The sequence below is a fragment of the Rhinopithecus bieti genome, unplaced genomic scaffold (genome assembly GCF_001698545.2).
Source record: "Rhinopithecus bieti isolate Rb0 unplaced genomic scaffold, ASM169854v2 scaffold_1017, whole genome shotgun sequence".
NCBI lineage: Eukaryota > Metazoa > Chordata > Mammalia > Primates > Cercopithecidae > Rhinopithecus > Rhinopithecus bieti.
Genome location: NW_016803657.1, coordinates 902035 through 927965, shown reverse-complemented (window position 1 = coordinate 927965; position 25931 = coordinate 902035). Strand labels below are relative to the sequence as shown.

Below are 25931 nucleotides of genomic sequence, written 5' to 3'. Positions count from 1 at the left end.
CCTAGTGGTCTGGCCCCACAGGATCAGAAAACAGATCTGCTGAGACAACGTGGTGCCATGCCCCGGAGCTGCTTCGGGCTGTCAGGGCTGGAGGCCTGGCTGCTTGCTGAGGCTGGAATAAGCTCAAAAAGAGATTGAGTCTTTACAGACTTCCTTCCATTGGAGCTGCAAAGGAATGAGCAGGGGGTCCAACCCTCCCCCTTTATTTTTATTTATTTATTTATTTATCTTGGAGACATGGTTTCACTCTATCACCTAGGCAGGAGTGCAGTGGCACAGTCTCGGCTTACTGCAACCTCTGCCTCCCAGGTTCAAGTGATTCTCCTTTCTCAGTCTCCCAAGTAACTGGGACTTCAGATGTGTGTCACCATTCCAGGCTAAGTTTTGTATTTTTTTTTTTTTTTGAGACGGAGTCTTGCTCTGTCGCCCAGGCTAGAGTGCAGTGGCTGGATCTCAGCTCACTGCAAGCTCCGCCTCCCGCCTCCCGGGTTTACGCCATTCTCCTGCCTCAGCCTCCGGAGTAGCTGGGACTACAGGCGCCCGCCACCTCGCCCGGCTAGTTTTTTGTATTTTAGTAGAGACGGGGTTTCACCATGTTAGCCAGGATGGTCTCGATCTCCTGACCTTGTGATCCGCCCATCTCGGCCTCCCAAAGTGCTGGGATTACAGGCTTGAGCCACCGCGCCCGGCCTAAGTTTTGTATTTTTAGTAGAGACAGGGTTTTGCCATGTTGACCAGGCTGGTCTTGAATTTCTGGGCTCAAGTGATCCGCCCACCTTGGCCTCCGGAGTAGCTGGAACTACAGGCTTGCACCACCACATTCAGCTAATTTTTAAGTTTATTTGTAGAGATGAGGTCTCACTATGTTGCCCAGGCTGATCTTGAACTCCTGGGCTCAAGTGATCCTCCCACCTCGGCCTCCCAAAGTGCTGGGATTACAGGTATGAGCCACCGCGCCTGGACCCAACTCCCTTTTAAAGACAAGAAAATTGAGGCTTGCAAGACAGATGTGACAAAAACTAATAAAGGACCAGAAAGAATTACGTGTGAGAGGCGAGAAGTGCCGAATGCCTGTCCCAGCCCTGCCCTGTGCAGCCCTGGCCTCAGCCCTGGAACTCAGTGTCCACTCAGCTACACTGTGTGGGGATGGACAGATGCCTGGGAATGGACCTTTCTGACAACTTACCAGAGAGGTTAAAGGACTTGCCCGAGGTCACACAGGGAGTGAGACAGGGCCCAGAGGCCTCACCAGGGGTGTCCACGAGGGGTAGCGGAGGAGAGGCCCATCTTCCCACCCAGGAGCCCTTGCCTATCTCCGGTTCCCCAATGCTGTCTGGGGCGCCTGTCCCTCCTCCGGTCTCTGGCGCCCCCGTGTGGCCACAGTGAGCAGGCCCCTTCCTACCTCCTGTGGGCTCCACCCCTGCCCCAACTCCTTAAGGAGGGCCCAGAATCCCTCAGGTGAGAGGGATCTGAACTCCTGCCCCCTCTCCCTTCCGGGAGACCAGAGGCAATGAGTTTGGTTTGAATCCTGGCTCCCCATGCCAGCCTGGCTGATTTAGGCAACACGCCCAGACTCTGTTTCCCCAAACATTTCTCAGCCCATGGGCCCTGCATAGCTACAGGGCGGGCTTCTGGGGAGATCACATGGGAGGCAGGGCGAGTCTGAGACCAGCCTTGGGCAACATAGAGACCCTAGCTCTAAAAAAAATTAAAAATTAACCAGGCATGGTGGTGCAGGCCTGCAGTCCCAGCCACTTGGGGAGGCTGAGGTGGGAGGGTCACTTGAGCCCAGTATGTTGAGGCTGCAGTGAGCTGAGATTGCACCACTGCACTCCAGCCTGGGTGACAGAGCAAGACCCTGTCTCAAAAGAAGGCTAGGCATGGTGGCTCATGCCTGGAATCCCAGCACTTTGGGAGGCCGAAGTGGGCAGATCCCCTGAGGTCAGACCAGTTCGGCCAACACGGCAACATAGTGCAACGCTGTCTCTTTAAAATAAATAAATAAATAAATAATCACATGAGAGATCCTTTGTGGGGAAAAACACCCTGTTTGCTACAAACATTCATGGAACACCTCCTCCCTCAACCTGATCCTGCCCCCATCTCAGCAAGGTCTCAGTACAAGAGGAGAGGCAAACCCCTAAACAGGTCTTTTAATGAAATACCGCGTTGGCTAGTGACTCGAGCCTGTAATCCCAACGCTTTGGGAGGCTGAGGCAGGCGGATCGCTTGAGTCCAGGAATTCAAGACCAGCCTGGTCAACATGGCAAAACTCCATCTCTACTAAAAATACAAAAATTAGCTGGGTGTGGTGGCACATGCCTGTAATCCCAGCTATTTGGGAGGCTGAGGCAGGAGACTTGCTTGAACCTGGGAGGCGGATGTTGCAGTGAGCTGAGATCATGCCACTGCACTCTGGCCTGGGTGACAGAGTGAGACTCCATCTCAAAAAAGAAAACATTAGCCTGGCCTGGTGGTGTAAGCCTATAGTCTCAGCTACTCGGATGCTGAGGTGGGAGGATCACTTGAACCCACCAGGTTGAAGCTGTGGTGAGCCGCGACTGCACCACTGCACTCCAGCCTAGGGGACAGAGTGAGACCCTGTCTCAAAAAAGAGAAAGAAAGAAAGTGTTGTCTAGGCTGGTGTAGTTGCCCATGTCTGTAATCCCAGAACTCTGGGATGCCAAGATGGGAGGATTGCTTGAGGCCAAGAGTTCGAGACCAGCCTGGTCAACATAACAAGAACCCGTGTCTCCAAAAAGTAAAATAAAAAATTAGCTGGGTGTGGTGGCATATGCCTGTAATCCCAGTTACTCAGAAGGCTGAGGCAGGAGCCTAAGAGGTCAAGGCTGCAGTGAGTTATGATTGCGCCACTGCACTCCAGCCTGGTGACAGGCACTGTCTCAAAAAAAAAAAAAAGTGTTGTCTGAAGCCACTGATATGTCCTACCCTTTGATCTCTCCTCATGGCGCCTGGTCCATCCCAGCTGGACACAGCTGGACAGAAATCAGAAATACTACTGGACAGAGCCAGCCCCTCCCCTCCCCAACTTCCTCCAGCCCATCTCAGACCTCTCCTCGCCCTTCACGTTCCAGGTCGGACCTCAGGCCCTGCTCCAACTGAAGCGTTAAACGCTTGTGGTATTGGTACCAGCCCAGCTCCACCTCCACCCCAGGGTTTAACTTGGGAGCCACCTTGTCCTCAGTCCCTCAATTCCCTTTCCTCCTTCCCAAGCCTCAGTGTGTCCATCTGCCAAATGGGCGTGACCATCCCTACCCCACCTTCCTGTCTCCCACGTCAACTCTAATGATACAATCAAAGTAAAACTCAGAAATTTTTTTGGGGGGGGTGGGCGATGGGTGCCAAGCGCGGGCAAACCCTGGAGAGCGCGAACTACAATTCCCATCCGGCTCCGGGGCCGCGGGCGTCCCTAGCCCCTCTCCCTCAGCCAAGGGCAAGGCGGCTGCGGCCCAGGGGGCGAGAGAAGTTGTAGTGCTCCGCGCCTCCTGGGTCAGGGCCCAGCGAGGGCCCAGGTAGGGCTGGGTTTGGGGCCGCGCGGGTACCTGGGAGGTCTTTCCGACCCCGCGGAACCAATACCGCGCCCCTCGCAGAAGTCAGTTGCTCTCCGCGGCCCGCCCCCGCACTTCCTGGCCGGGAGTTGGGCCAGCCCCAGCGCGCCTCCGCCCCTACCTTCACCTCCAGCCGCGGCTCCATTGGCCGGCGCGCACCTGCCCGTCCGTCTGGGGGCGGGGCGCGGCGCCCAGGTGAGGGCGCGCTGGCGGCGGCGGAGGAAGGTGACAGCGGGGAGGGCGGGAGAGTCGGGGGGAGGACGCGCGGACAGAGCCTCAGACGGTTGGCGGACGGACGGCCCGACGGGTGGGCATGCGGGCGGCCCGACTCTAGCCGAGGAGCGAGGCTCCGGCCGCAGCCATGGAGGCGCGGCTGCGCGCGCTGGAGCGGCTGGCGCGGGGCGAGGCCGGCGGCGGCTCGGGGCTCGACGGCCTTCTAGATCTGCTGCTGGCGCTGCACCACGAGCTCAGCAGCGGCCCCCTACGGCGGGAGCGCAGCGTGGCGCAGTTCTTAAGCTGGGGTGAGTGGCGGGGCGGCACGCAGCGGGGGCGGGCCTAGGGATATCGCGCCGAGACCCCCGCACCCGCAGACTCTCCCGCAGGGACCCGCACCCCCACGGGCTTCCCTCGCAGTCTCCCTGCAGTGGCCCTGACGCGTACCACCGGACCCCCGCGGCCCGCACACTTGCCTGTACACCTCACTGTCACTCCAGTTCTCACACACGCTCCTTCCCTCTCAGAGACCCCGACACATGCACGCACACACGAACTTGTGCCCAGGTGTTGACCGCAGACGCATGTACCCAGTACACCGCCTAGAGTCTCGTACAGAATTCCCTGCTCACAGGCCACACCTGACGCAGGACACACACAGACCCTCATGCATGTCACCCACTGACACACTAGCTGTCTGTTTCTCATTCCTCTCGGATGCATTGAGACACACAGCTCACGGAGAGACCCAGAGGAGCGCTGATAGACCACCCCTCGACCGCACTGGAACTGCAGAACACACAGATCTGTATGTACGGTATCGCACCACTTGCAGACCCTTCCCCCCCAACCAGACACACACACCCCCAGCTTCCCTGCGTACAGAGGACCACTGCAGCCTGGGACTCAGGCTGCTGGCCAAGCTCCCTGGGGGCTGTGGTCCCAGGGCCCGGGAGGGGGGCCTGGCTGGAGATGGGTCTGTACCTTTCCTGGTACACTCATCTGAGTCATTGGGAGTGGCTGGCCCGGGGTGACCCTGAACCCACTGTGGGCACTGGCGCCAGCTGGAGGGTTCCCTGGTCACACCCTGCCGGGCCATGGGGAAAAGGCATGGGGCCTGGCCAGGGCGGGGTGAGGCAGGTGTTTGCCCAGTGGGCAACTAGCGTTCCTGGCGCTCCTGAGCTCTGGGCAGGCACAAGGCCTGGGGAAAAGGGGATGCTGCCACCCAGATGTGCCAGGGAGTTGTCCCCTAGCCCCAACCCTTCCACCCAGAGCAAGGCAGTCAGAAGGCCTCTGCCTCTGTGCCTGTCTCCCTGGGATGCCTTCATGCCATGCGTGTCTGCCTGTGTTGTTGTCACCCCCCCCATGACACCCACACACGTGTGTGTGTTTGCACACACGTGTGCTCCTCCCTGACTGCCTCCAGCGCCTCTGCCTGGGACCCCGGCATGGGGGCCGTCTGTTGACAATCTCCCGAGGTAACTCAAAGGGCCGTGACTCATTCCTCTCCTGCTTGTCTCTACTTGTCCCTGCTCCTGCCCGGAGCCCCCTTGCCCTGTGGGAGGCCAGAGGATTAGGCGGCCTGTCCAGGGGCCTGGATCCTCCTGCCTGTGGGCCTGGGCTTTGGCCCTTGTCTGGCGGGTGGGTCCCTATGGTGCTGGCTTCAACTCCCACAGGGAGGCCTGGGGCTGCTCCTCCCCAGCTCCACACACAGACCTGGGAAAGAGACAATGCATTTCTGTAATGAGGTTTCCACCCCGCCCCCGCTGCGGGCTTCTGCCTGATAAACCTGTGGAGCAGCTCTCTGTCCCACCCACAGACCCGCCCAGCTGGCAGGGAGTTTACCTCCTGGCAGGGGGAAACTGAGGCAGGGCGCCAGACTACAGCTGCCCTCCATCCTGACTGATCACTCCTGCCTCCCTAAGACCCAATTCCTTCCCAAAACCTGTGGCTCATCCGAGTCTGGAAAGGGTCTGGGAGTGACTGAAGTTGCCCCTCCTGGAGGTATCTGGGATGTGAGGAAAGAGGACGTTCTTGACCAGACAAAAGCCTCGTCCAGACAGGGAGGCAGGACTTGGAATGAGAGAGCCAATCAGGCCTGGAGGCATCCTGAGCACTCACGCCTTCAGGGGCTAGTGCTGGCACCAGGGAAGGGCATCTTGGTCCTATTTGTGAATCTCGTGGGCACCTTGGCAGACTGGCATCCATGCCTCCAGACTGAGGGGCCCCACGTGGGAAGCATAGAGCCTGTCCTCCCTGCCCTAGGGGCTGCAGGCCTCACCCCCAGCCAGGTACCTCTGTGCCTACAGGGTCCCCGGACCCAGGCCCACAGCTCCTGAATGGGAGAGAAGCCTCTCTCGGGATGAGGAATGTCACCCGTCCAGTTTCCCAAGACAGGCCCTGGCCTGAATCTGTGAGGGGGCCAAGAACTGCGAGCCGGGGTAGGAATGGTGTCCCCATGGTCCCCAGGGTGACCTGGCCAAGCAGAGTCAGACCGCAGACTGGACAGGACTACAAGTCCCATCAGCCCCTGGGATGGAGTCTGCCTAGAGTCTGGGGCCAGGGGTCCATGGAGGTCCAGGAACCAGGCAGTCAGCTGAGCCCGGCCTCTGACCTTCCGCACTTCCTGATCGTGGCCAAAGGAGCACCAGCTCCTGCCAACCTCTTGGCCTGAGGCTGTCCCTGGGGAGGTCATCCCTGCCTGGGCTCACAGGAGTGGCAGCTCCTGGCTTGCCCAAGGTGAGATGGGGAATGGAGCCCTCCCTGCATGCACTCTGAATCCTGCCCTATGTCCCCTCAGCCAGCCCCTTCGTATCAAAGGTGAAAGAACTGCGTCTGCAGAGAGATGACTTTGAGATCTTGAAGGTGATCGGCCGAGGAGCCTTTGGGGAGGTGAGCAAAGGCCCCGGGGTAGGTGGGGAGGAGGTGTTCACACCAGGCTGGGCTCACCCCGGTCCTCCCTGTGGCCTTAGGTCGCCGTGGTGAGGCAGAGGGACACTGGGCAGATTTTTGCCATGAAAATGCTGCACAAGTGGGAGATGCTGAAGAGGGCTGAGGTCAGTGTGGAGTCTGGGGGGCCCTTGGGCACCCTACAAATGGGTGTGGGGGAGGCGTATGCTGCCAGGGCCTGTGGGGCATGGCGGGGGGTGGGCAAGGCTGCAGACCGGGCAAAGGGTGCTACCCTCAGCAGCCACTGATTTGTTATCTTTCTCACAATAAATCCTTTATTTAATTTTTAAATTTTTTTTTTTCTTGAGACGGAGTCTCGCTGTGTCCACTAGGCTGGAGTGCAGTGGCTCACTGCAACTTCAGCCTCCCATTTAAAGGAATTCTCCTGCCTCAGCCTCCCAAGTAGCTGGGACTACAGGCACCTGCCACCACACCCGGCTAATTTTTGTATTTTTAGTAGAGATGAGGGTTTGCTATGTTGGACAGGCTGGTCTCGAACTGCTGAACTCAGGTGATCCTTCTGCCTCGGCCTTCCAAAGTGCTGGGATTACAGGCGTGAACCACCATGCCCAGCCTACAATAAACTTTTTTTTAAGACGGAGTCTCACTCTGTCACCCAGGCTGGAATGCAGTGGCGTGATCTCGGCTCACTGCAACCTCCACCTCCTGGGTTCAAGGGATTCTCCTGCCTCAGCCTCCCAAGTAGCAGGGATTACAGGCGTGTGCCACGACGCCCAGCTAAGATTTTGTATTTTTAATAGAGATGGTTTTTCACCATGTTGGCCAGGCTGGTCTCCAACTCTTGATCTCAAGTGATCTGCCTGCCTTGGCCTCCCAAAGTGCTGGGATTACAGGCCTAATAAACCCTTTTGAAAGCAACCAGAGTCATTCCCATTTTCCATATGGTCATGCTGAGGCCCAGAGCCATAGAGCGTGGGCTTGGGCTCAGTCGCAGCCAGACGGGACAGTAGAGCTATGACCTCCATCCAAGCTCCCAGACTCACAGAGTCTTTCTCCATCCCCTGAGCTGGGAAGGGGGACATCCTGGGTTCTGATCCCACCCCACCCCTTACTTTCCCAAACCTGCTGCAGACAGCATGTTTCCGGGAGGAGCGGGATGTGCTCGTGAAAGGGGACAGCCGTTGGGTGACCACTCTGCACTATGCCTTCCAAGACGAGGAGTACCTGGTGAGGATACTTGGCGGGGCTAGAGGGGAGCATCCTAGGGACACAGGAGAGGGCCCTTGGGGCCATGGGCACTGGGCCCAAAGACCCCTCTTGGGACCAAGAGACTCCCACTTCCCACCATCTCCTGGGCTTGGTGCCTCCTGCCTGAGCCCTGGCTGGGAACTGGCCAGCCCAGAGCTGCTGGGAGATGCAGCCCTGCCTTCCCAGAGCCCTGTGGGACAGCAGTGAAGTGGCTGGGTGCACCCTTCCCCCAGGTTTGATTCTTGTCCCCCACCTCCAGTACCTTGTGATGGACTACTATGCCGGCGGGGACCTCCTGACGCTGCTGAGCCGGTTTGAGGACCGTCTCCCGCCTGAGCTGGCCCAGTTCTACCTGGCTGAGATGGTGCTGGCCATCCACTCACTGCATCAGCTGGGTTATATCCACAGGTGGGGCCCCAACCCCACTGCCCTGCCCAACCCCTGCCAGCTGTGCTGGGGACAGCTGATGTTGGCTGAGCACTCACCACGTGCCAGGCGCTTTGCTGTGTGCCTCATCCGAGTGCTTCCTTGGAATCAAAGAGCCCTCTGTGGCAGGGGCTGCTACTGTCCCCGGCCTACAGTTGAGGGGGTCAGAGCTTAGCACAGGGAAACACCTGTCTCAAGGTGACTCGGCTCATGGGCGGCCAAGCTGTGGTCTGCACTGGGGAAGTCTGACTCCTGCATCCCCCACAGCACACTCTGCCACCTCCAAGGGTTGTCCCCACACATCCTTTCTACAGTCTAGCCGTCTTCCTCCTCCTGGCCTGTGGGATCATCTACACACACACACGTTGCTCATCACATGAGCACCTACACACAGGAATGTGTGTGAGCTGGTGCTGGCACACACTGTGCGTGTGCACCTGGGCATGTACCTAAATGGCCACTTACACACAGGTCAAGCCCTTCACTCTCCCTGCCTGCCATCCCCCAGGGACGTCAAGCCAGACAATGTCCTGCTGGATGTGAACGGGCACATTCGCCTGGCTGACTTCGGCTCCTGCCTGCGTCTCAACACCAATGGCATGGTAAGGACCCTGCTCCAGAATGGGAGCAGGGGATACCAGGCAGGCCAAGCTCTCAGAAAAATGGGAGGCCCCAGGCCTAGTGCAGAGGCATCAGGCTCCCCAGGGAAGGTGGGTGAGGCCCAGGCCCCAGGTGGGCAGCAGTTCAGCCTGGCGGCGTAGGGGTGACAGGGCCATCGCAAGGGGCTAGCAGCTCCAGCCCCCCAGCCAAGCCCGAAGCTGTCCTCATGGCTTCACCACTACCACCACCCACAGGTGGATTCATCAGTGGCAGTAGGGACGCCGGACTATATCTCCCCTGAGATCCTGCAGGCCATGGAGGAGGGCAAGGGCCACTATGGCCCACAGTGTGACTGGTGGTCACTTGGAGTCTGCGCCTATGAACTGCTCTTTGGGGAGACGCCCTTCTATGCTGAGTCCTTGGTGGAAACCTACGGCAAGATCATGAACCACGAGGTCTGGACACCAGGCTCTGAGCTTCCAGAGGGGGCAGTGGGACCCCCGAGTCTGTGTGGTTGGAAATGCCTGCAGGTGAGGCTGGGTTCCTGGACACTTGACCCAGCCTGCCCCCTCCCCTGACCCACAGGACCACCTGCAGTTCCCCCCGGACATGCCTGACGTGCCAGCCAGCGCCCAAGACCTGATCCGCCAGTTGCTGTGTCGCCAGGAAGAGCGGCTGGGCTGTGGTGGGCTGGACGACTTCCGGAACCATCCTTTCTTCGAAGGCGTGGACTGGGAGCGGCTGGCGAGCAGCATGGCCCCCTATATTCCTGAGCTGCGGGGGCCCATGGACACCTCCAACTTTGACGTGGATGATGACACCCTCAACCATCCAGTGAGTGGCAAAGGCTACTGCAGGAGGGGAGCTGCCTTACCCTCTTGCTGGCTGGGGGAACCCTCCCTCTGAAGTCCCCTGGGGTGGGCTGGGGATGAGGCTTTCAGACACCAGGGCTTATGATTTATGGACTCCCAGACTGACCCATTCCAGCCGCCGTCCCCTGGCCCAGCCTTTTCCAGCCAAACTGGGGTGGGGCAGCATCTCCCACAGGATCCCCATGCTCGCCTGCACTGAGGTGGGCTGTGTCAAGGGAAGGCCGTCTGACCATAGGCATCATCCTATTAATTAGAATCCATATAAGGAAGAAAACTCCCAGCAGCTCCTAGGAGACTTATGGGAGCTGGGGGTCTGTTGGGTTGGGCCGTGTTACCCCACCGAGTTCCCACCTGAGCAGGAGGAGGTTGCACCTGGTCCTAGGGGGCTCCTGGGGCCTTGGGCCTCGGCCTGTGGACTCTGATTCTCCTTCCCTCTCCCTCTGCAGGGGACCCTGCCACCGCCCTCCCATGGGGCCTTCTCCGGCCACCACTTGCCATTTGTGGGCTTCACCTACACCTCGGGCAGGTGAGGCTAGTCCTCACACACCTGGTGGGAGGCTCAGGGTTGCCTGACCTAGCACATTGGGCATGTAGCCCACTGGGGCCCTGGGAAGGAGGGCAGAAGGGCTCCCCAGTGCCTGCACATGGCAGGTGCTCTAGCCCTCATCCTCAGGGTCCTGGTGAAGCCACACACAGGTCCCGCTGGGCCCCGTGACTGCACATGGCTCTTACAGTGCCTTCTACGAAGGGCGAGGGTACGCTGCACCTGGAGCCAGAGGTGTAGGGTTCAAAGGCCACTACTGCTCCGGGGCCTCATCTGTGGCTCTGTAAAATGGGTGGGAGGGACCAGGCACGGTGGCTGTAATCTCAGCACTTTGGGAGGCCGAGGCAGGTGGATCACCTGAGGTCAGGTGTTTGAGACCAGACTGGCCAACATAGTGAAACCCCGTCTCTACTAAAAATACAAAAATTAGCTGGGTGTGGTGGCGGGCGCCTGTAATCCCGGTTACTTGGGAGGCTGAAGCAGGGAGAATCACTTGAACCTGGGAGGCGGAGGTTGCAGTGAGCTGAGATCGCGCCATTGCACTCCAGCCTGGGTGACAGAGCGACGCTGTCACAAAAAGAAAAAACAGAAAAAAATGGATGGGATGATCTCCACCTACCCCCATTCAAGGGGCTGGCCTGAGATCTCAGTGAGGTCTTGGTGCAGTGTGCTCTGAGGTGGAAGGAAATGGGTCCGACCCCCACTCCTCGGGGCCAGCCGGGCCACCGTCACCACATCCTATCCTCGACAGCCCTTGGGAGAGGCCTTGTCACCACCATCTTCCCCTGGGGAAACTGAGGCTAAAATACATTGGGTTCGAAGTGACACAGCTTGTAAGGGCCAGGACGAGGGCTTAAACCTGGGCCTGGGGACTGGGAGCCTGTGCCCCGAAGCCGCCGCCCTGGGCTGCCACCCATGGAACCAGCCTGGGGTCTCCCGAGGGCAGGGTCTGTTCTGGCTGTTTGACAATGAATGAGTGATTCGATCCGGGAGGATGAAGGAGACTCTGTGGGGTGAGGTTTCTACAGACATGCATGGCCCCTGTCCCCCGCAGTCACAGTCCTGAGAGCAGCTCTGAGGCCTGGGCTGCTCTGGAGCAGAAGCTGCGGTGTCTGGAGCAGGAGAAGGTGGAGCTGAGCAGGAAGCACCAAGGTACAGGGAGCGGCTGGGCCGGGCCTGGGTGTGCTGGCCCTAGGGGCTGCTACTGCGCGAGTGGACTCACCTGTGGGTACCACGTCCCCTCCAGAGGCCCTGCATGCCCCCACTGACCATCGGGAGCTGGAGCAGCTACGGAAGGAAGTGCAGACTCTACAGGAGAGGCTGTCAGGTATCCCTTCCACCCACCCCCACTAGGGCTGAGTCCCACCTGGGCTCAGATCCTGCCCCTGCCCCTGCCCTGGACACGTTGTATGATCCTGGGGGAGCATTTTGCACTCTCTGAACCTGTGTATGGAAAACAAGCCAAGGAGACTTGCTCCCGGGCTGAGAGGCCGGGGCCGTCAGCACTTGAGGTCTCAGTGACTCTTCCCGGCAGAGATGCTGAGGGACAAGGCCTCCTTGTCCCAGCTGGATGGGCCCACACCTGGTAGCCCAGGTCAGGACAGTGACCTGCGGCAGGAGCTTGACCGGCTTCACCAGGTGAGGGTTGGGTGAGGTGGGTGAGTGGCCCAGGGCTCCGTGGGTGGTTCATGCCTGACTCTGGGCCTTGTCCTTCCCCGCTCCCTCCCCTGTCTCCTTAGGAGCTGGTCGAGGGTCGGGCAGGGCTGCAGGCTCAGGAGCAGGAGCTCTGCAGGGCCCAGGGGCGGCAGGAGGAGCTGCTTCAGAGGCTGCAGGAGGCCCAGGAGAGAGAGGCGGCCACAGCTCTCCAGACCCAGGCCCTGAGCTCCCAGCTGGAGGAAGCCCGGGCTGCCCAGAGGGAGGTGGGTGACCAGGGTGGGAAGGGACAGCATCTGGGCCCTGCCCCCGGTGTGGCTGGAGGGAGCATGGGGAGTTTGGTGGGAGATGCTGCCCCCCAGTTGTAGCTGGCAGAGGCTGGGCCCAGGGGACAGTGGCTGGGACGGGGCAATCTAGGAGTCCATGCCTCCTCACGTCCACTGTGGCTGGCAGAGTCTGGAGTTCGTGGCAAGGTGGTCAGAGGGGCTGCCAAGGGCAGAGTTGGCACTGGCCTGCCTCTGCACCCCTCACAGCTGGAGGCCCAGGTGTCCTCCCTGAGCCGGCAGGTGATGCAGCTGCAGGGACAGTGGGAGCAACGCCTTGAGGAGTCTTCCCGGGCCAAGGTAGTCAAGTCCTCCTCCCTTGGCAAGAGGCGCTTCCCCACCAGCCTGACCCCACTCAGAGCCTCAGGGCCAGGCCTGTGTCCCGGGCGGGTGGGCTATGGCATCTTGGGTGTCTGCCCTGACCCCCTCCATGTCCCCAAGACCATCCACACAGCCTCTGAGACCAACGGGATGGGACCCCCCGAGGGTGGGCCTCAGGAGGCCCAACTGAGGAAGGAGGTGGCCGCCCTGCGAGAGCAGCTGGAGCAGGCCCACAGCCACAGGTGAGCCAGGCAGCTGGGGGCAGGGAGGGGCCGGACCCGGCCTGGGCAGGGAGTCATGGCCTTGGCCTTCTCCTCCCCAGGCCGAGTGGTAAGGAGGAGGCTCTGTGCCAGCTGCAGGAGGAAAACCGGAGGCTGAGCCGGGAGCAGGAGCGGGTGAGCAGGGGGACGGACGGAGGGCATGACAGATGGACAAGGCAATGGGGAGCCAGTGGGCAGGTGGGCAAGCTGTAGCCAGTGAGCAGGGTGGACATGGATGGGGCTTGGGGTGCTCCGGTACCTACAGGGAGACAGCAGTCTCAGGACCGCTGGGGCCTGGGGCTGACCTTTCCTCTGGCCGGCCCCAGCTGGAAGCAGAGCTGGCCCAGGAGCAGGAGAGCAAGCAGCGGCTGGAGGGTGAGCGACGGGAGACGGAGAGCAACTGGGAGGCCCAGCTCGCCGACATCCTCAGCTGGTGGGTGCCGGGGGTGGGTCGGGGTGGGGAATGCAGGCGAGACTGAGGGCCCAGCCCATGACCCTGAGCCCCTTCCCAATCAGGGTGAACGATGAGAAGGTCTCAAGAGGCTACCTGCAGGCCCTGGCCACCAAGATGGCAGAGGAGCTGGAGTCGTTGAGGAACGTGGGCACCCAGACGCTCCCTGCCCGGCCACTGGTGAGCCCCAGAGATGCCCTTGGGGGCTGGCTTGGGCAAGTCACTGACCTCCGTGAGCCTCAGGATGCCTGCTACTGAGGGTCACTACTGGAGGTGGGGACACTGAGCTCACGAGAAATAGTGGCTTCCCTGACCTCGCAGTGGGTCAGTGGCTGAACTGGAGCTTTGAGCCTGGCCGGGTGGCATGGGTAGCAGGATGCTCTGGTAGGAGGGGGTCCCTGAGGCAGCCAGGCCTAGAAACCATCTTATACGGGTGCTCCATGACCACCAGGACCACCAGTGGAAGGCGCGGCGACTGCAGAAGATGGAGGCCTCGGCTAGGCTGGAGCTGCAGTCAGCGCTGGAGGCTGAGATCCGTGCCAAGCAGGGCCTGCAGGAGCGGCTGACGCAGGTGCAGGAGGCCCAGCTGCAGGCTGAGCGGTGAGGCTAGGGGCAGGCGCTGGGGGCCAGGGCCCGCACAGAGGCTGGTGGCGAGCCCTTGCCGTTCTCCCCAGCCGTCTGCAGGAGGCCGAGAAGCAGAGCCAGGCCCTGCAGCAGGAGCTCGCCATGCTGCGGGAGGAGCTGCAAGCCCGAGGGCCAGGGGGTGAGTGGCTGCCGACTGCTTGCCCCGGAGCCAGGCTACCCCATGGCCTCCCGTTTGCCAAGGGGGCTCCACGATGGCCTGGCAGGGTGGTGGAGACAGGAGTCTGTTCCTGGACTCTGCCACTTACTCCATCATCTGTGACCAGCACTTCTTGAGTGCCTGCTCTGCCCAGCCCTGCCCCACGCCTGTGGTCATTTCCCATTTTACTGAGGTGGGAACTGAGGCCCCTCCTGGCCCCTAGTTCCTCAGGCCAGTGACCTACCCTCTTTTTGCAGACACCAAGCCCTCAAACTCCCTGATTCCCTTCCTGTCCTTCCGGAGCTCAGAGGTAAGGACCAGGCTGAGGGGCTTGTTGGGGAGGAGTCCTGGGAGAGGCACAGGGACCTTGACTTTGCTTCTCTCTCTCCCATCCCCAGAAGGATTCTGTCAAGGACCCTGGCATCTCAGGAGAGGCCACAAGGCATGGAGGGGAGCCAGAGCTGAGGCCAGAGAGCCGACGCAGCTTGCGCATGGGGGTGAGGACAGGTGGGTCCCTAGTAGGGGGGCTGGGCCCCGCCCCTGCCCATCTCACTTGCTCCCTCGCCCTCCTGCAGGCTGTGTTCCCCAGAGCGCCCACTGCCAACACAGCCTCTACAGAAGGTCTTCCTGCTAAGGTCAGTGCCCAGAGGGGCAAGCGGGGTGGGGGCACCAAGCAGTTCTGCCAGGCTGAATGGGCCCTGAGGGGACACTCCACGTGCATTGTAGTCAGCAGGCACAATTGGGGTGGAGGTGGTAGTAATGAGCTTGCCTGCTGCCATAGATTGGCTGGGACTTGGAGGTCACTGCCACCTGGCTCAGCCCTTTGTCTCGCCTGACCCCTCAGGGATGGGGCATGGGGTCCTGGAAGGCCTTGGGTAATGGCTGTCCCCCTCCCCAGCCCGGCTCACACACGCTGCGCCCCCGGAGCTTCCCATCCCCGACCAAGTGTCTCCGCTGTACCTCGCTGATGCTGGGCCTGGGCCGCCAGGGCCTGGGTTGTGATGGTGAGAATCCCCACCCCACCGCACACCCACCCACTATGCTCCAGCCACGGTCCCAGGTGTGTGACCCTGGCACACCCAGGCTGTTTCTCCCATCCCAGGGTCACTGGCACCTGCTGGTCAAATTTCCTATGCTTAGCTCTGTTCCTTTTCTCACTCGATGAGGAATTAGGGACAGTTCCGGTGCCACTGTGGCTTCAGGGAAGCTGGCTCTGGACATGCCCCAGTCCTGGTTTGGGGCTGTCCCCTCCCAGCCTCACCTCATCCACCTTCTCCACTTTCCCCACAGCCTGCGGCTACTTTTGTCACACAACCTGTGCCCCACAGGCCCCACCCTGCCCCGTGCCCCCTGACCTCCTCCGCACAGCCCTGGGAGTACACCCCGAAACAGGCACAGGCACTGCCTATGAGGGCTTCCTGTCGGTGAGTGGGGGCCGAGGGAGGGGAAGACGGGCATGGGGGGCTGAGGGCCCCTGCAGCCCTCCTATGCTTGCCTTTCCGCTAGGTGCCGCGGCCCTCAGGCGTCCGGCGGGGCTGGCAGCGGGTGTTTGCTGCCCTGAGTGACTCACGCCTGCTGCTGTTTGACGCCCCTGACCCGAGGCTCAGCCCGCCCAGCGGGGCCCTCCTGCAGGTCCTGGATCTGAGGTGGGTGCTAGGTAGTGGCATGGGGTAAGGGACTAGTGGTGAGGTGGGCAGTCAGGGACAGGGAGACCTCTGACCTGTTCTGTGAACCTCCCAGGGACCCCCAGTTCTCGGCTACTCCCGTTCTGGCCTCTGATGTCATCCATGCCCAATCCAGGGACTTGCCACGCATCTTTAGGGTGAGTGCCTGGGATGAGATGGAGCAGCCACCATCCACCTCCCCATTGCTGTTCCCACTCTGGCCACTGTCCGCCCACTCCATACTGCCCTCTTGGGCCAGCCCACAACCACAACATGCTTTCCACGAGAGCACCTGGCCGGGTCTTACCTCATTTCGGATCCACTGTGGCTTCCCATCGTCTGCGGGGTGCTCCTGACCTAGCCCTTGAGGCCCCAAGGATCTGGCCCTGCAGGCCTCCCCAGCCCTCTCCCTGGCACCTCTCTCTGCTCTGGCCACACCTTGCTCTCTCCAGTTCTGAGGGTGCCCCGTGCCTGTGTGTACCACATTCTCGGTCCTTCACGTCTGTCTTTGCACGGAATTGCTGGCCCTGCACTGGCGCCCAGCTCCTAAACTTGACTATTGCTGGTTAGTTAGTCGTCCCTCAGGCTCCAGCAGAAATGTCTGGTCTCCTGGGAAGTCATCCTTCACCTCCTGGCCCGAGTTTGGGGCCCTCTGTTCCCACTAGGCCTGTCCTTGCCCCATTATGGCGCTGGTCGCAGGGCTCTGGAGTTGTCTGTATGCCTGTCCGGCCTACTCCCTGCTGCTGACAGTGCACGCTAGGCCCCCAGGGCACAGCGGCTGCTGGAGGCAGGAAGGGAGGGAGGACAGATGGCTCTGGCCCACAGCCCTTCAGCTTGGGTCCTTGCCCACAGGTGACAACCTCCCAGTTGGCAGTGCCGCCCACCACGTGCACTGTGCTGCTGCTGGCGGAGAGCAAGGGGGAGCGGGAGCGCTGGCTGCAGGTGCTGGGTGAGCTGCAGCGGCTGCTGCTGGACGCACGGCCAAGACTCCGGCCCGTGTACACACTCAAGGAGGCCTATGACAATGGGCTGCCGCTGCTGCCCCACACGCTCTGTGCTGCCATCCTCGGTGAGCTGGTGGAGGGGACTGGAGGGAGCAGTCCAGGCCTGCAGGAGTGCTGGTGTCTAGGAACAGTCCCAAGGGCCACCGCCACTGCCCATTCCCTGCAGCCACGAGACACAGACTGCCTTGCACTACCTATGTGCTCCAGCCTCCTGTGTGCATGGCTGGGCCCCCAGGTAGGGGGCCTGGCTTATCCCCACTCCATTTCGCTGTGCCTCAGTTTCTGCTTTTTCCAAAAGAATCTCAAGGGAGTGGAAGCGGAAGGAACAAAGGCTTTTTTTTTTTTTTTTTGAGACAGTCTCGCTCTGTTGCCCAGGCTGGAGTGCAGCAGTGCAATCTCAGCTCACTGCAACCTCCGCCTCCCGTATTCAAGCAATTCTCCTGTCTCAGCCTCCAGAGTAACTGGGATTATAGGCATGTGCCCCCTTGCCTGGCTACTTTTTGTATTTTTAGTAGAGACGGGGTTTCACAATGTTGGCCAGGCTGGTCTCGAACTCCTGACCTCAGGTGATCCACCTGCCTTGGCCTCCCAAGGTGTTGGGATTACAGGCATGGGCCACCATGCCCAGCTGGAACAAAGGCTTTAGAAAGAGAGAAATGAGGGTTCAGTCCTGGCTGTCTCACTACAAGCTAGGGCACTGGGGGACTGCTGTAGAACACGCAGAGCCTCATAACATCTCCTGGGTGGAGCTGCCAAGAGCTTCACTCGTGCTTAGCCTTGAATCTGGGGCTCAGCAGGGCTCTTCTGTAACTGAGGCTGGGAAAGAGGCATGAAACGGAGCTCCTCGGCGTCTCCCGGCAGCTGAGGCCCTGAGCCAGCACCTGCTCTCAGGGCAGGAGCCACAGGAGAGGTTGTGTGGGTCCCTGGAGCAGTCGGGAACCAGAGGGGAGGGGATTTTTTGAGCAAGGGGATCTGCTGAACCCTCCCCGCTTCCTCGCTTCCTCAGAGCCACTCTGAGAAAGTACCATCGTTGTCCCCAGTTTACATAAGAGGAAACCAAGGCTCTGAGAGGTGACATGACTTACCTGAAATCGCACAGCTCAAGATGATGGGCCTTACCCCAACCCCTCTGAAAGAGCCTGTCCAGACTGGGAGAGAAGGGTCAGTGAGGCAGGGATAGCAGGATTATTGCCACCCCCATTTCCTCAAGAGAAACATGCACAGCAAGGCAGGTGGACTGCACAATCTCCGTGTCATTGAGTGGGCTTCTGACCTCTGACCCTCTCCCTCCCTCTACCAGACCAGGATCGACTTGCACTTGGCACCGAGGAGGGGCTCTTTGTCATCCATCTGCACAGCAACGGTACCCATCGAGGCTGGGCTAGGGTGGGCGTGGGCAGGGGCAGCCCCAGCAGGCCGAGGAGGATGGGGACGGGTCACTTTTCAACGACCTGCCAGTGATACTCTCCCCTCGCCAACCCTGCAGACATCTTCCAGGTGGGGGAGTGCCGGCGCGTGCAGCAGCTGGCCTTGAGCCCCAGCGCAGGCCTGCTGGTTGTGCTGTGTGGCCGCGGCCCCAGTGTGCGTCTCTTTGCCCTGGCGGAGCTGGAGAACATAGAGGTAGCAGGTGCCAAGATCCCCGAGTCTCGAGGCTGCCAGGCACTGGCAGCTGGAAGCATCCTGCAGGCCCGCACCCCGGTGCTCTGTGTAGCCGTCAAGCGCCAGGTGCTCTGCTACCAGCTGGGCCCGGGCCCTGGGCCCTGGCAGCGCCGTATCCGTGAGCTGCAGGCACCCGCCACTGTGCAGAGCCTGGAGCTGCTGGGCGACCGGCTATGTGTGGGCGCTGCCGGTGGCTTTGCGCTCTACCCGCTGCTCAACGAGGCTGCGCCATTGGCGCTGGGGGCCGGTTTGGTGCCTGAGGAGCTGCCACCATCCCGCGGGGGCCTGGGTGAGGCACTGGGTGCCGTGGAGCTTAGCCTCAGTGAGTTCCTGCTACTCTTCACCACTGCTGGCATCTACGTGGATGGCACAGGCCGCAAGTCTCGTGGCCACGAGCTCTTGTGGCCAGCAGCGCCCATGGGCTGGGGTAAGGCACCTTCAGTGTGTGGGTGCAGACAAGGTCCCGCCTCAACTCATGAGCCTGGCATTGGAGGCCTTTGGTGCCAGTTTGCATCCTCCAGCCCAACAACACCCTGTCCTGGCCTCCGTGGCTTGCAGGGGACCTTCCTTTTCCATGCTGAGCTCATGGTCCTCTCCTGCCTGGGCCGCTCTCCTTTCGTTTGTATCCAGCAAACTTTTTTTTTTTTCTTTTGAGAGAGGGTCTCCCTCTGTCACCAGGCTGGAGTACAGTGGCACAATCTCGACTCACTGCCACCTCCACCTCCTGGGGTCAAGTGATCCTCCCACCTCAACCTCCCGAGTAACTGGGGGCACAGGTGTGTGCCACCACGTCTGGCTAATTTTTGTTTTGTTTGAGACAGAGGAGTCTTACTCTGTCACCATGCTGGAGTGCAGTGGTGTGATCTTGGCTCACTGCAGTCTCCACTTCCCAGGTTCAGGCAATTCTCCTGCCTCAGCCTCCCTGGTACCTGGGACTACAGGCACATGCCACCACACCCAGCTAATTTTTGTATTTTTAGTGGAGACAGGGTTTCACCATGTTGGCGAGGCTGGTCTCGAACTCCTGACCTCGTGATCCGCCTGCCTTGGCCTCCCAAGGTGCTGGGATTACAGGCGTGAGCCACTGCGCCCGGCCTAATTTTTGTATTTTTTCGTAGAGGCGGAGTTTCGCCATATTGCCCAGGCTGGGAGTCTCAAACTCCTGGACTCAAGCAATCCTGCCCAGCCTCCCAAAGTGCTGGGATTACAGGTGTGAGCCACCAACCCTGGCCTGTACCTGGCAAACTCTTAACTAGGTCCAGCCCCAGTGTCAGCTCAGGGCCTGGAGCTGGTAGGCGCTCCAAAGATGGCCACTGCGATTGCTGTGGTCACCATTGCCTTCATGCTCCCCGCCCTGCCTCCCCATCATTGGTCCTTTCCTTCTCTTTGTCCCACTGCCTCTCCATCCAGACCTGTGTCGTGGCTCTCGTCACCTCCACTTCATGACTGGCTTGGTGCACTGGGGTCCCACAGAATGGGCCGGGGCTGGTTTCCTCATCCACATCAAGCACCCAGCCCGGGCTGGCACACTCCAGGGGCGACGGGTTTGGAGGAATGGGTGGAATAGTGAGTGAGTGAGTGAATGAATGAGGCGGTGGGGCAGTCTGGTGCATGCACAAATAACTAGCATGATGGGTAAGGGCTGGAAAAGAGGGGCAGAGTGTCCTTTGTGAGCAATGGCTCTTTGGGGTGGGGCCTGCGGGTTGGGTGCTGCATACCACCCAAGCTGCCCAGGGCCAAATCGCAGCTCTCAGGACCAGCTGGGTTACCTGACCTTGACCATCACATGGCTCCAGGGGTTCCATTCCCTCCTCTGGAAATTGGGGGTTATAACAATAGTACCTGCTCGGAGTTGTTAGAAAATTAAGGGAGGAAAAGCATGTGGTGTTTAGAACTGAGCCAGGCATGTGGTGAGTGGTCCAGGGTTATCTCTGATTTGATGTGGAGGCTGGGCGGGGCGACAGGGAGTCTTCCGAGGAAGGACCTTAGCGTGGGGTGTGGTAGTTACTGTGCTGTGGCAGGGGACAAGGTGTTCCCTGTGAAACAGAGGGGGAAACAGCTCAGAGGTGCATGGCGTGCCCGCAGGGTACGCGGCCCCCTACCTGACAGTGTTCAGCGAGAACTCCATCGATGTGTTTGACGTGAGGAGGGCAGAATGGGTGCAGACCGTGCCGCTCAAGAAGGTGAGGGTCCGCCAGAGCCCTGGGGCAGCACCAGGGGTGGGGCGTGGCCTGACCTCTGTGCCTGCTGCCTCAGGTGCGGCCCCTCAATCCAGAGGGCTCCCTGTTCCTCTATGGCACCGAGAAGGTCCGCCTGACCTACCTCAGGAACCAGCTGGCAGGTGAGGGAGTTCGCGTGTACGAGTGTGTGCGTTCACCAGTGCGCACGTGTGGCTGTGTGGCCCTGAACACCAGCTGACTGGGCCCCAGGAACGTGTGAGCACAGACCAGTTCTCCGCTTCTCCCACAGAGAAGGACGAGTTCGACATCCCGGACCTCACCGACAACACCCGGCGCCAGCTGTTCCGCACCAAGAGCAAGCGCCGCTTTTTTTTCCGCGTGTCGGAGGAGCAGCAGAAGCAGCAGCGCAGGTGCGCGTGCACGACGCGGGGGTTGAGGCTGGGCGGGGCCTCCTCCGCTTGTGGGCGGGGCGAAGGGAGGGTGGAGCTTCGCCACCAACTCCCTACGCCTTCTCCTCCCGCAGGGAGATGCTGAAGGACCCCTTTGTGCGCTCCAAGCTCATCTCACCGCCTACCAACTTCAACCACCTGGTACACATGGGCCCTGCCAACGGGCGGCCCGGCGCCAGGGACACGTCCCGGGTTAGTCCTCTGGAGCCAATCACAAGCTACTCTGGTGAGGCTGAGCCAATCACCGGCCTCTGGTGAGCTCTAGCCAATCACAGGCCTCTGTAATTACCTGGGCCTCGAGGCCTGGGACTTACCCTTCTGCTACCCGGGACTTAAGTACATCCAGGCTGGGGGCCCAGTGGCATTCATTTGTCCTGGTCTGTTGTGCCTTGGGCCTCTTGGCCTCCGTGTGCTTCCTGGTTCCAGCCCCTCCGCACTGTCAACCAACAGGCTCTGGAAGAGAAGGGCCGAGTTTCTCGCGGCTCCGGCCCACAGCGGCCCCACAGCTTCTCCGAGGCGTTGCGGCGCCCAGCCTCCATGGGCAGCGAAGGCCTCGGTGGAGACGCAGACCCCAGTAAGGACAGCCCCTCAGCCTCCAGTGTGCTACCTCCCACCCCAAGTTTACACCCCCTTTGGATCCCTCAAATCTGATCTTGGTATTTTTGTCTCCTCATCTGCTGCTGGAGCAGTGAAGAAGAAACCTTGGACATCCCTGTCCAGCGAGTCTGTGTCCTGCCCCCAGGGATCGCTGAGCCCTGCAACCTCCCTAATGCAGGTGAGCGGGTCCGGGAGGCTTGTCCGTCCCCTATTCAAACGTCAGACATTTCTGTTTTGTGCTAGGCCTTGCTCAGGGACCTAGGCTAGGGAACAAGCTGAGCCCATCCCTGCCCTCGATTTTCTTACCTGTCTCACCCCACCAGTGGGCACCAGCAGGATCCTGGAGGCAGGCCAGCTTAGGTGGGAATCTTGGCTCTGACTGTTCCAGCTGTGTGGCTCTGGGCAAAGTGCCCAACCTCCCTAATCTTATCTCACCTGTAAAATGACGTGGTTCCTGGGAGGCCTGGATGAGCTGATAATACCTGCGAAGGGCTCAGCATAGCACCTGGCATGGGGAAGGTGCCACAGAAGGGGAGCTCTTGGGATTCTTTTTTTTCTTTTTTTTTTTTTTTTTCCAGACGGAGTCTCACTCTTTCACCCAGGCTAGAGTGCAGTGGCACAGTCTTGGTCACTGCAACCCCTACCTCCCAGGTTCGAGCGATTCTCCTACCTCAGCCTCCCAAGTAGCTGGTATTACAGGCATGCATCACCATGTCCAGCTAATTCTTGTATTTGAAGTAGAGGTGGAGTTTCACCATGTTGGGCAGACTCCTGACCTCAAGTGATCCACCTGCCTTGGCCTCCCAAAGTGTTGGGATTACTGGCGTGAGCCACCGCGCCCAGCCACTCTTAGGATTCTTAACAGAGGCCCAGTCCACAGCAGGGAGTTGGGGGGTCAGAGGAGGGAGCAATCCATTCTGAATGAGGACAGGGGAAAACCTAAGAAGCTGGGGAGGTTCCCATTCCCCCTGCAGCCACACATCCAGCATACACATTTACTGACTGTCTCTAGCACACACGTCCACCCACTCCTGTCACACCAGGCCACGCGGAACCCTGGGACTTGCCATGTTCTTCCATGCCTGCAGGCTCTCGCCCCTGCAGTCCCCTCTGTTTTGAATGCCTTGCACCTATCTTCACCTTCACCAACACCAGACTGCCCTCCAGGTGACCCACCAGGACCATCTTCAAAGGAGCCTTCCTGGCCGCTTGGTCAGGTAGTCATTGCCTCCCTGGGGCTGGTGCCACCTTTGCCACCCCGCTCCCTCCACACCATCCTTGCAGCTCCTGCTGTGCCGTGGGTTTCTTCTGGGGCCTGTTCTCCTCCCTTGACTGTGGGCTCCTTGGTGGTGGGGGTCAGGCTTCATTCTTCTGCCCAGAGTAAAGCATGTGTATTGACTAAAGGAAGAATGGAGTGAATGAACAACGGGACTTTGAGGCTGGGCACGGTGGCTCACCACTGTAATCGCAACACTTTGGGAGGCCAAGGCGGGCGGATCACTTGAGGTCAAGAGTTCGAGACCAGCATGGCCAACATGGTGAAACCCTGTCTCTACTAAAAATACAGAAATTAGCTGGGCCTGGTGGCGCATGCCTGTAATCCCAGCTACTTGGGGGGCTGAGGCAGGAGAATTGCTTGAACCTGGGAGGCGGAGGTTGCAGTGAGCCGAGATCATGCCACTGCACTCCATCCTGGGTGAGAGTGAGACTCCGTCTCAAAAAAAAAAAAAGCAAACAAAAGAAAAATTAGCCAGGCATGGTGGTGCATGCCTGCATGCCTGTCATCCCAGCTACTTGGGAGGCAGAGGCAGGAGAATCACTTGAACCTGGGAGGGAGAGGTTGCAGTGAGCCAAGATCATGCCACTACTGCACTCCAGCCTAGGCGACAGAGCACAACTCTGTCTCAGAAAAAAAAAAAAATGGACTTTGAGTCCATTCAAGGTTAAGTAGGAGTTCTCCAGGTTCTTCCAGTGACCCTTTTACCACCTCCACTCCCCACCTCCCATCTGGCTTCCTCCAGGGGCCCTGATACAGTGGGTGATGGGTCCTAAGGGGGCCTCCAGGAGCCACTGGCCCTGTGAGGGAAGAGTCCTCCCTGATCCTACCCCCCGACTTCCTTTTCTTTCTCCTGCAGGTCTCAGAACGGCCCCGAAGCCTCCCCCTATCCCCTGAATTGGAGAGCTCTCCTTGATGCCCTCTGTTAGGGCCCACCCCAATCCCAGGGCAGAAAGACATGAGGGAGCGAAGAACCTGAGGAATGCCATACTCCGGCTGGTCCGGGACATGGAAATTCGGACTCAGGGAGGGCCCGGGCTGGGCAATGACTGGAAGGCTTGCCTGGTTTCCCAGGACTTGGGGGTCCTGACTCCCAGTCCTGATTCCCTGCCTTACCTCTCTGTTCCCAGCCCCAGCCTTTCTAAGCCATTGGGAATAGAATGGCTCCTTTTGTCCTGGTGTCCAGGGGTGATTGTGCCAAAGCTCTTGTGTCCAGTGCCAAGCCCCCAGAGGCTTGTAAGAGTTGGGATGAGGGATGGAGAGGGACTGGGTCTCTGGGAACAGGTTGGGGGTCTTATCTGTGGACTGTCTGACTCCCAGCTGAGACAAGATGGGGCATGTCCCGGTCTCTGCTCAGTATCTGGGTGAGAAAAACAGACTATGATCCAGAGGAAGGGAAGACAGAGAAGGAGAGAAAGGATGTAGGCAAAGGAGGTGAGAGACAGGATAGGAGGAAGGAAGTGGAGGAGGAGGTGATAGGAATTGGAAGGAGGTGGAAGCCGTGTAGAGGAAGAGGGGAGAGGGACAAAAAGAGGGGTGGAAGAGAGAGGTAGTCTGGTGAACAAAGGGTCCTTTCTCTGGGGAGGGATGCGGTGGGCCAATCCTCCCATCGAGGAAGAGAATCCTGGACAGGGACGGGATGGGGAGGGTATTTATAAGGGCTTTTTGGTGGGAGATGGGTACCCAGTGGGGGCCACTGGAGGGTCTCCTGGCACACTCTAGCCCTTCCCAGAAATGGGGCCCTTTTTCTCGAAGCTTCAACCAGTTGTGTATTAGGGGAACCTAGGGGGCATTTTACTATTGATCACAGTCATTATATTGTTATTATATTACTATTTTTATTAAACCTCCCCCGACTGAAATGTGGGGGGCAAAATAAGTATTTATCTCCTCAAATGCCACATTCCCAGGAGGGACAGACCCTGATGCTCTGTGAGGCAGCAAGAAACCAATAAAGACAGCTTTGTAAGCTGCTGGCCTCCTTGCCTGGATCTGTCCTCTTGGGGTTCAGAAGGTGGGTGATTAGGAATGGAGGGAACAGTGAAGATGTCACAGACAGTTACAGACCAGATTGTCTTCCCTGCATTTTCGCAAATCAGGTGACATTCAAATGGGGTAGATGAAGTGACTTTACTAACGAAGGGACAGTTTACAGAAGCATGCACAGTGCTAAGGGAACACACCAATGAATGGCAGTGCCCCAGGGCCTGGACAGCAGAGAGGAGCTGTTAGGAACCCCAGACCACCCAGGCAGGAAGAGGCAGTGGTGCTACTCGACAGGAGCTCTGGCTTTTGGTAGAACTTGACCATGGCTGAGCTGAAAGGCAGCCTAGGAAATAAATTCCTCCACCTCACTCCCTCCCATCTCCTGCCTCACTTTGTCCAAAATCAACCAGCAGCCAGAGACCCCAAGAATTTAGTGAACTGGCTGGGCGCGGTGGCTCAAGCCTGTAATCCCAGCACTTTGGGAGGCCTAGGCAGGTGGATCACCTGAGGTCGGGAGTTTGAGACCAGCCTGGCCAACATGGTGAAACCCCATCTCTACTAAAAATACAAAAATTAGCCGGGCATCATGGTGGGCACCTGTAATCCCAGCTACTTGGAAGGCTGAGGCAGGATAATTACTTGAACCTGGGAGGCGGAGGCTGCAGTGAGCCAAGATTGCGCCATTGCACTCCAGCCTGGGCAACAAGAGTGAAACTCCATCTCAAAAATAAAATAAATAAAATAAAATAAACCCTACTGCTTTGCATGCATGTATTTCTTTAGCAAATATTTGTTGAACACCTATTATGTGCCAGACACTATTCTAGGCCCAGGGTACACATCAGTGAACACGACAGACACATTTCCTGTCCTGTAGAGCTTATCTTCCAGTGGTAGGGGACAAACAATAAGTAAATCAGGCCGGGCATGGTGACTCGTGCCTGT

General features: G+C 59.4%; 1 protein-coding gene across 1 annotated transcript; it reads left to right on the top strand.

Moving 5' to 3' along the window:
* The first annotated feature begins 3905 nt into the window (after positions 1–3905).
* On the top strand, positions 3906–24202 carry CDC42BPG (CDC42 binding protein kinase gamma). Its single transcript, XM_017893272.1, has 37 exons — positions 3906–4090; positions 6583–6674; positions 6755–6838; positions 7824–7919; positions 8200–8348; positions 8875–8968; positions 9221–9421; positions 9552–9800; positions 10285–10364; positions 11437–11534; positions 11629–11709; positions 11917–12020; positions 12122–12301; positions 12569–12658; positions 12800–12921; positions 13002–13074; positions 13266–13372; positions 13456–13570; positions 13842–13990; positions 14065–14153; positions 14429–14481; positions 14570–14668; positions 14747–14806; positions 15070–15175; positions 15462–15595; positions 15678–15817; positions 15912–15993; positions 16688–16904; positions 18140–18202; positions 18326–18925; positions 20584–20681; positions 20755–20839; positions 20968–21088; positions 21202–21319; positions 21578–21701; positions 21817–21902; positions 23860–24202. The coding sequence occupies exons 1-37, from the start codon at positions 3931–3933 to the stop codon at positions 23914–23916; spliced, it is 4656 nt and encodes a 1551-aa protein (XP_017748761.1). The 5' UTR covers positions 3906–3930; the 3' UTR covers positions 23917–24202.
* The last annotated feature ends 1729 nt before the right edge of the window (positions 24203–25931 follow it).

Coding starts and splice junctions, on each gene's coding strand:
- CDC42BPG (XM_017893272.1), top strand. CDS start 3,931: ATGGAGGCGCGGCTGCGCGCGCTGGAGCGGCTGGCGCGGGGCGAGGCC. Junction 11,710..11,916: donor TCTACAGGAGAGGCTGTCAG/GTATCCCTTCCA, acceptor TCTTCCCGGCAG/AGATGCTGAGGGACAAGGCC. Junction 20,682..20,754: donor AGACCGTGCCGCTCAAGAAG/GTGAGGGTCCGC, acceptor CTGCTGCCTCAG/GTGCGGCCCCTCAATCCAGA.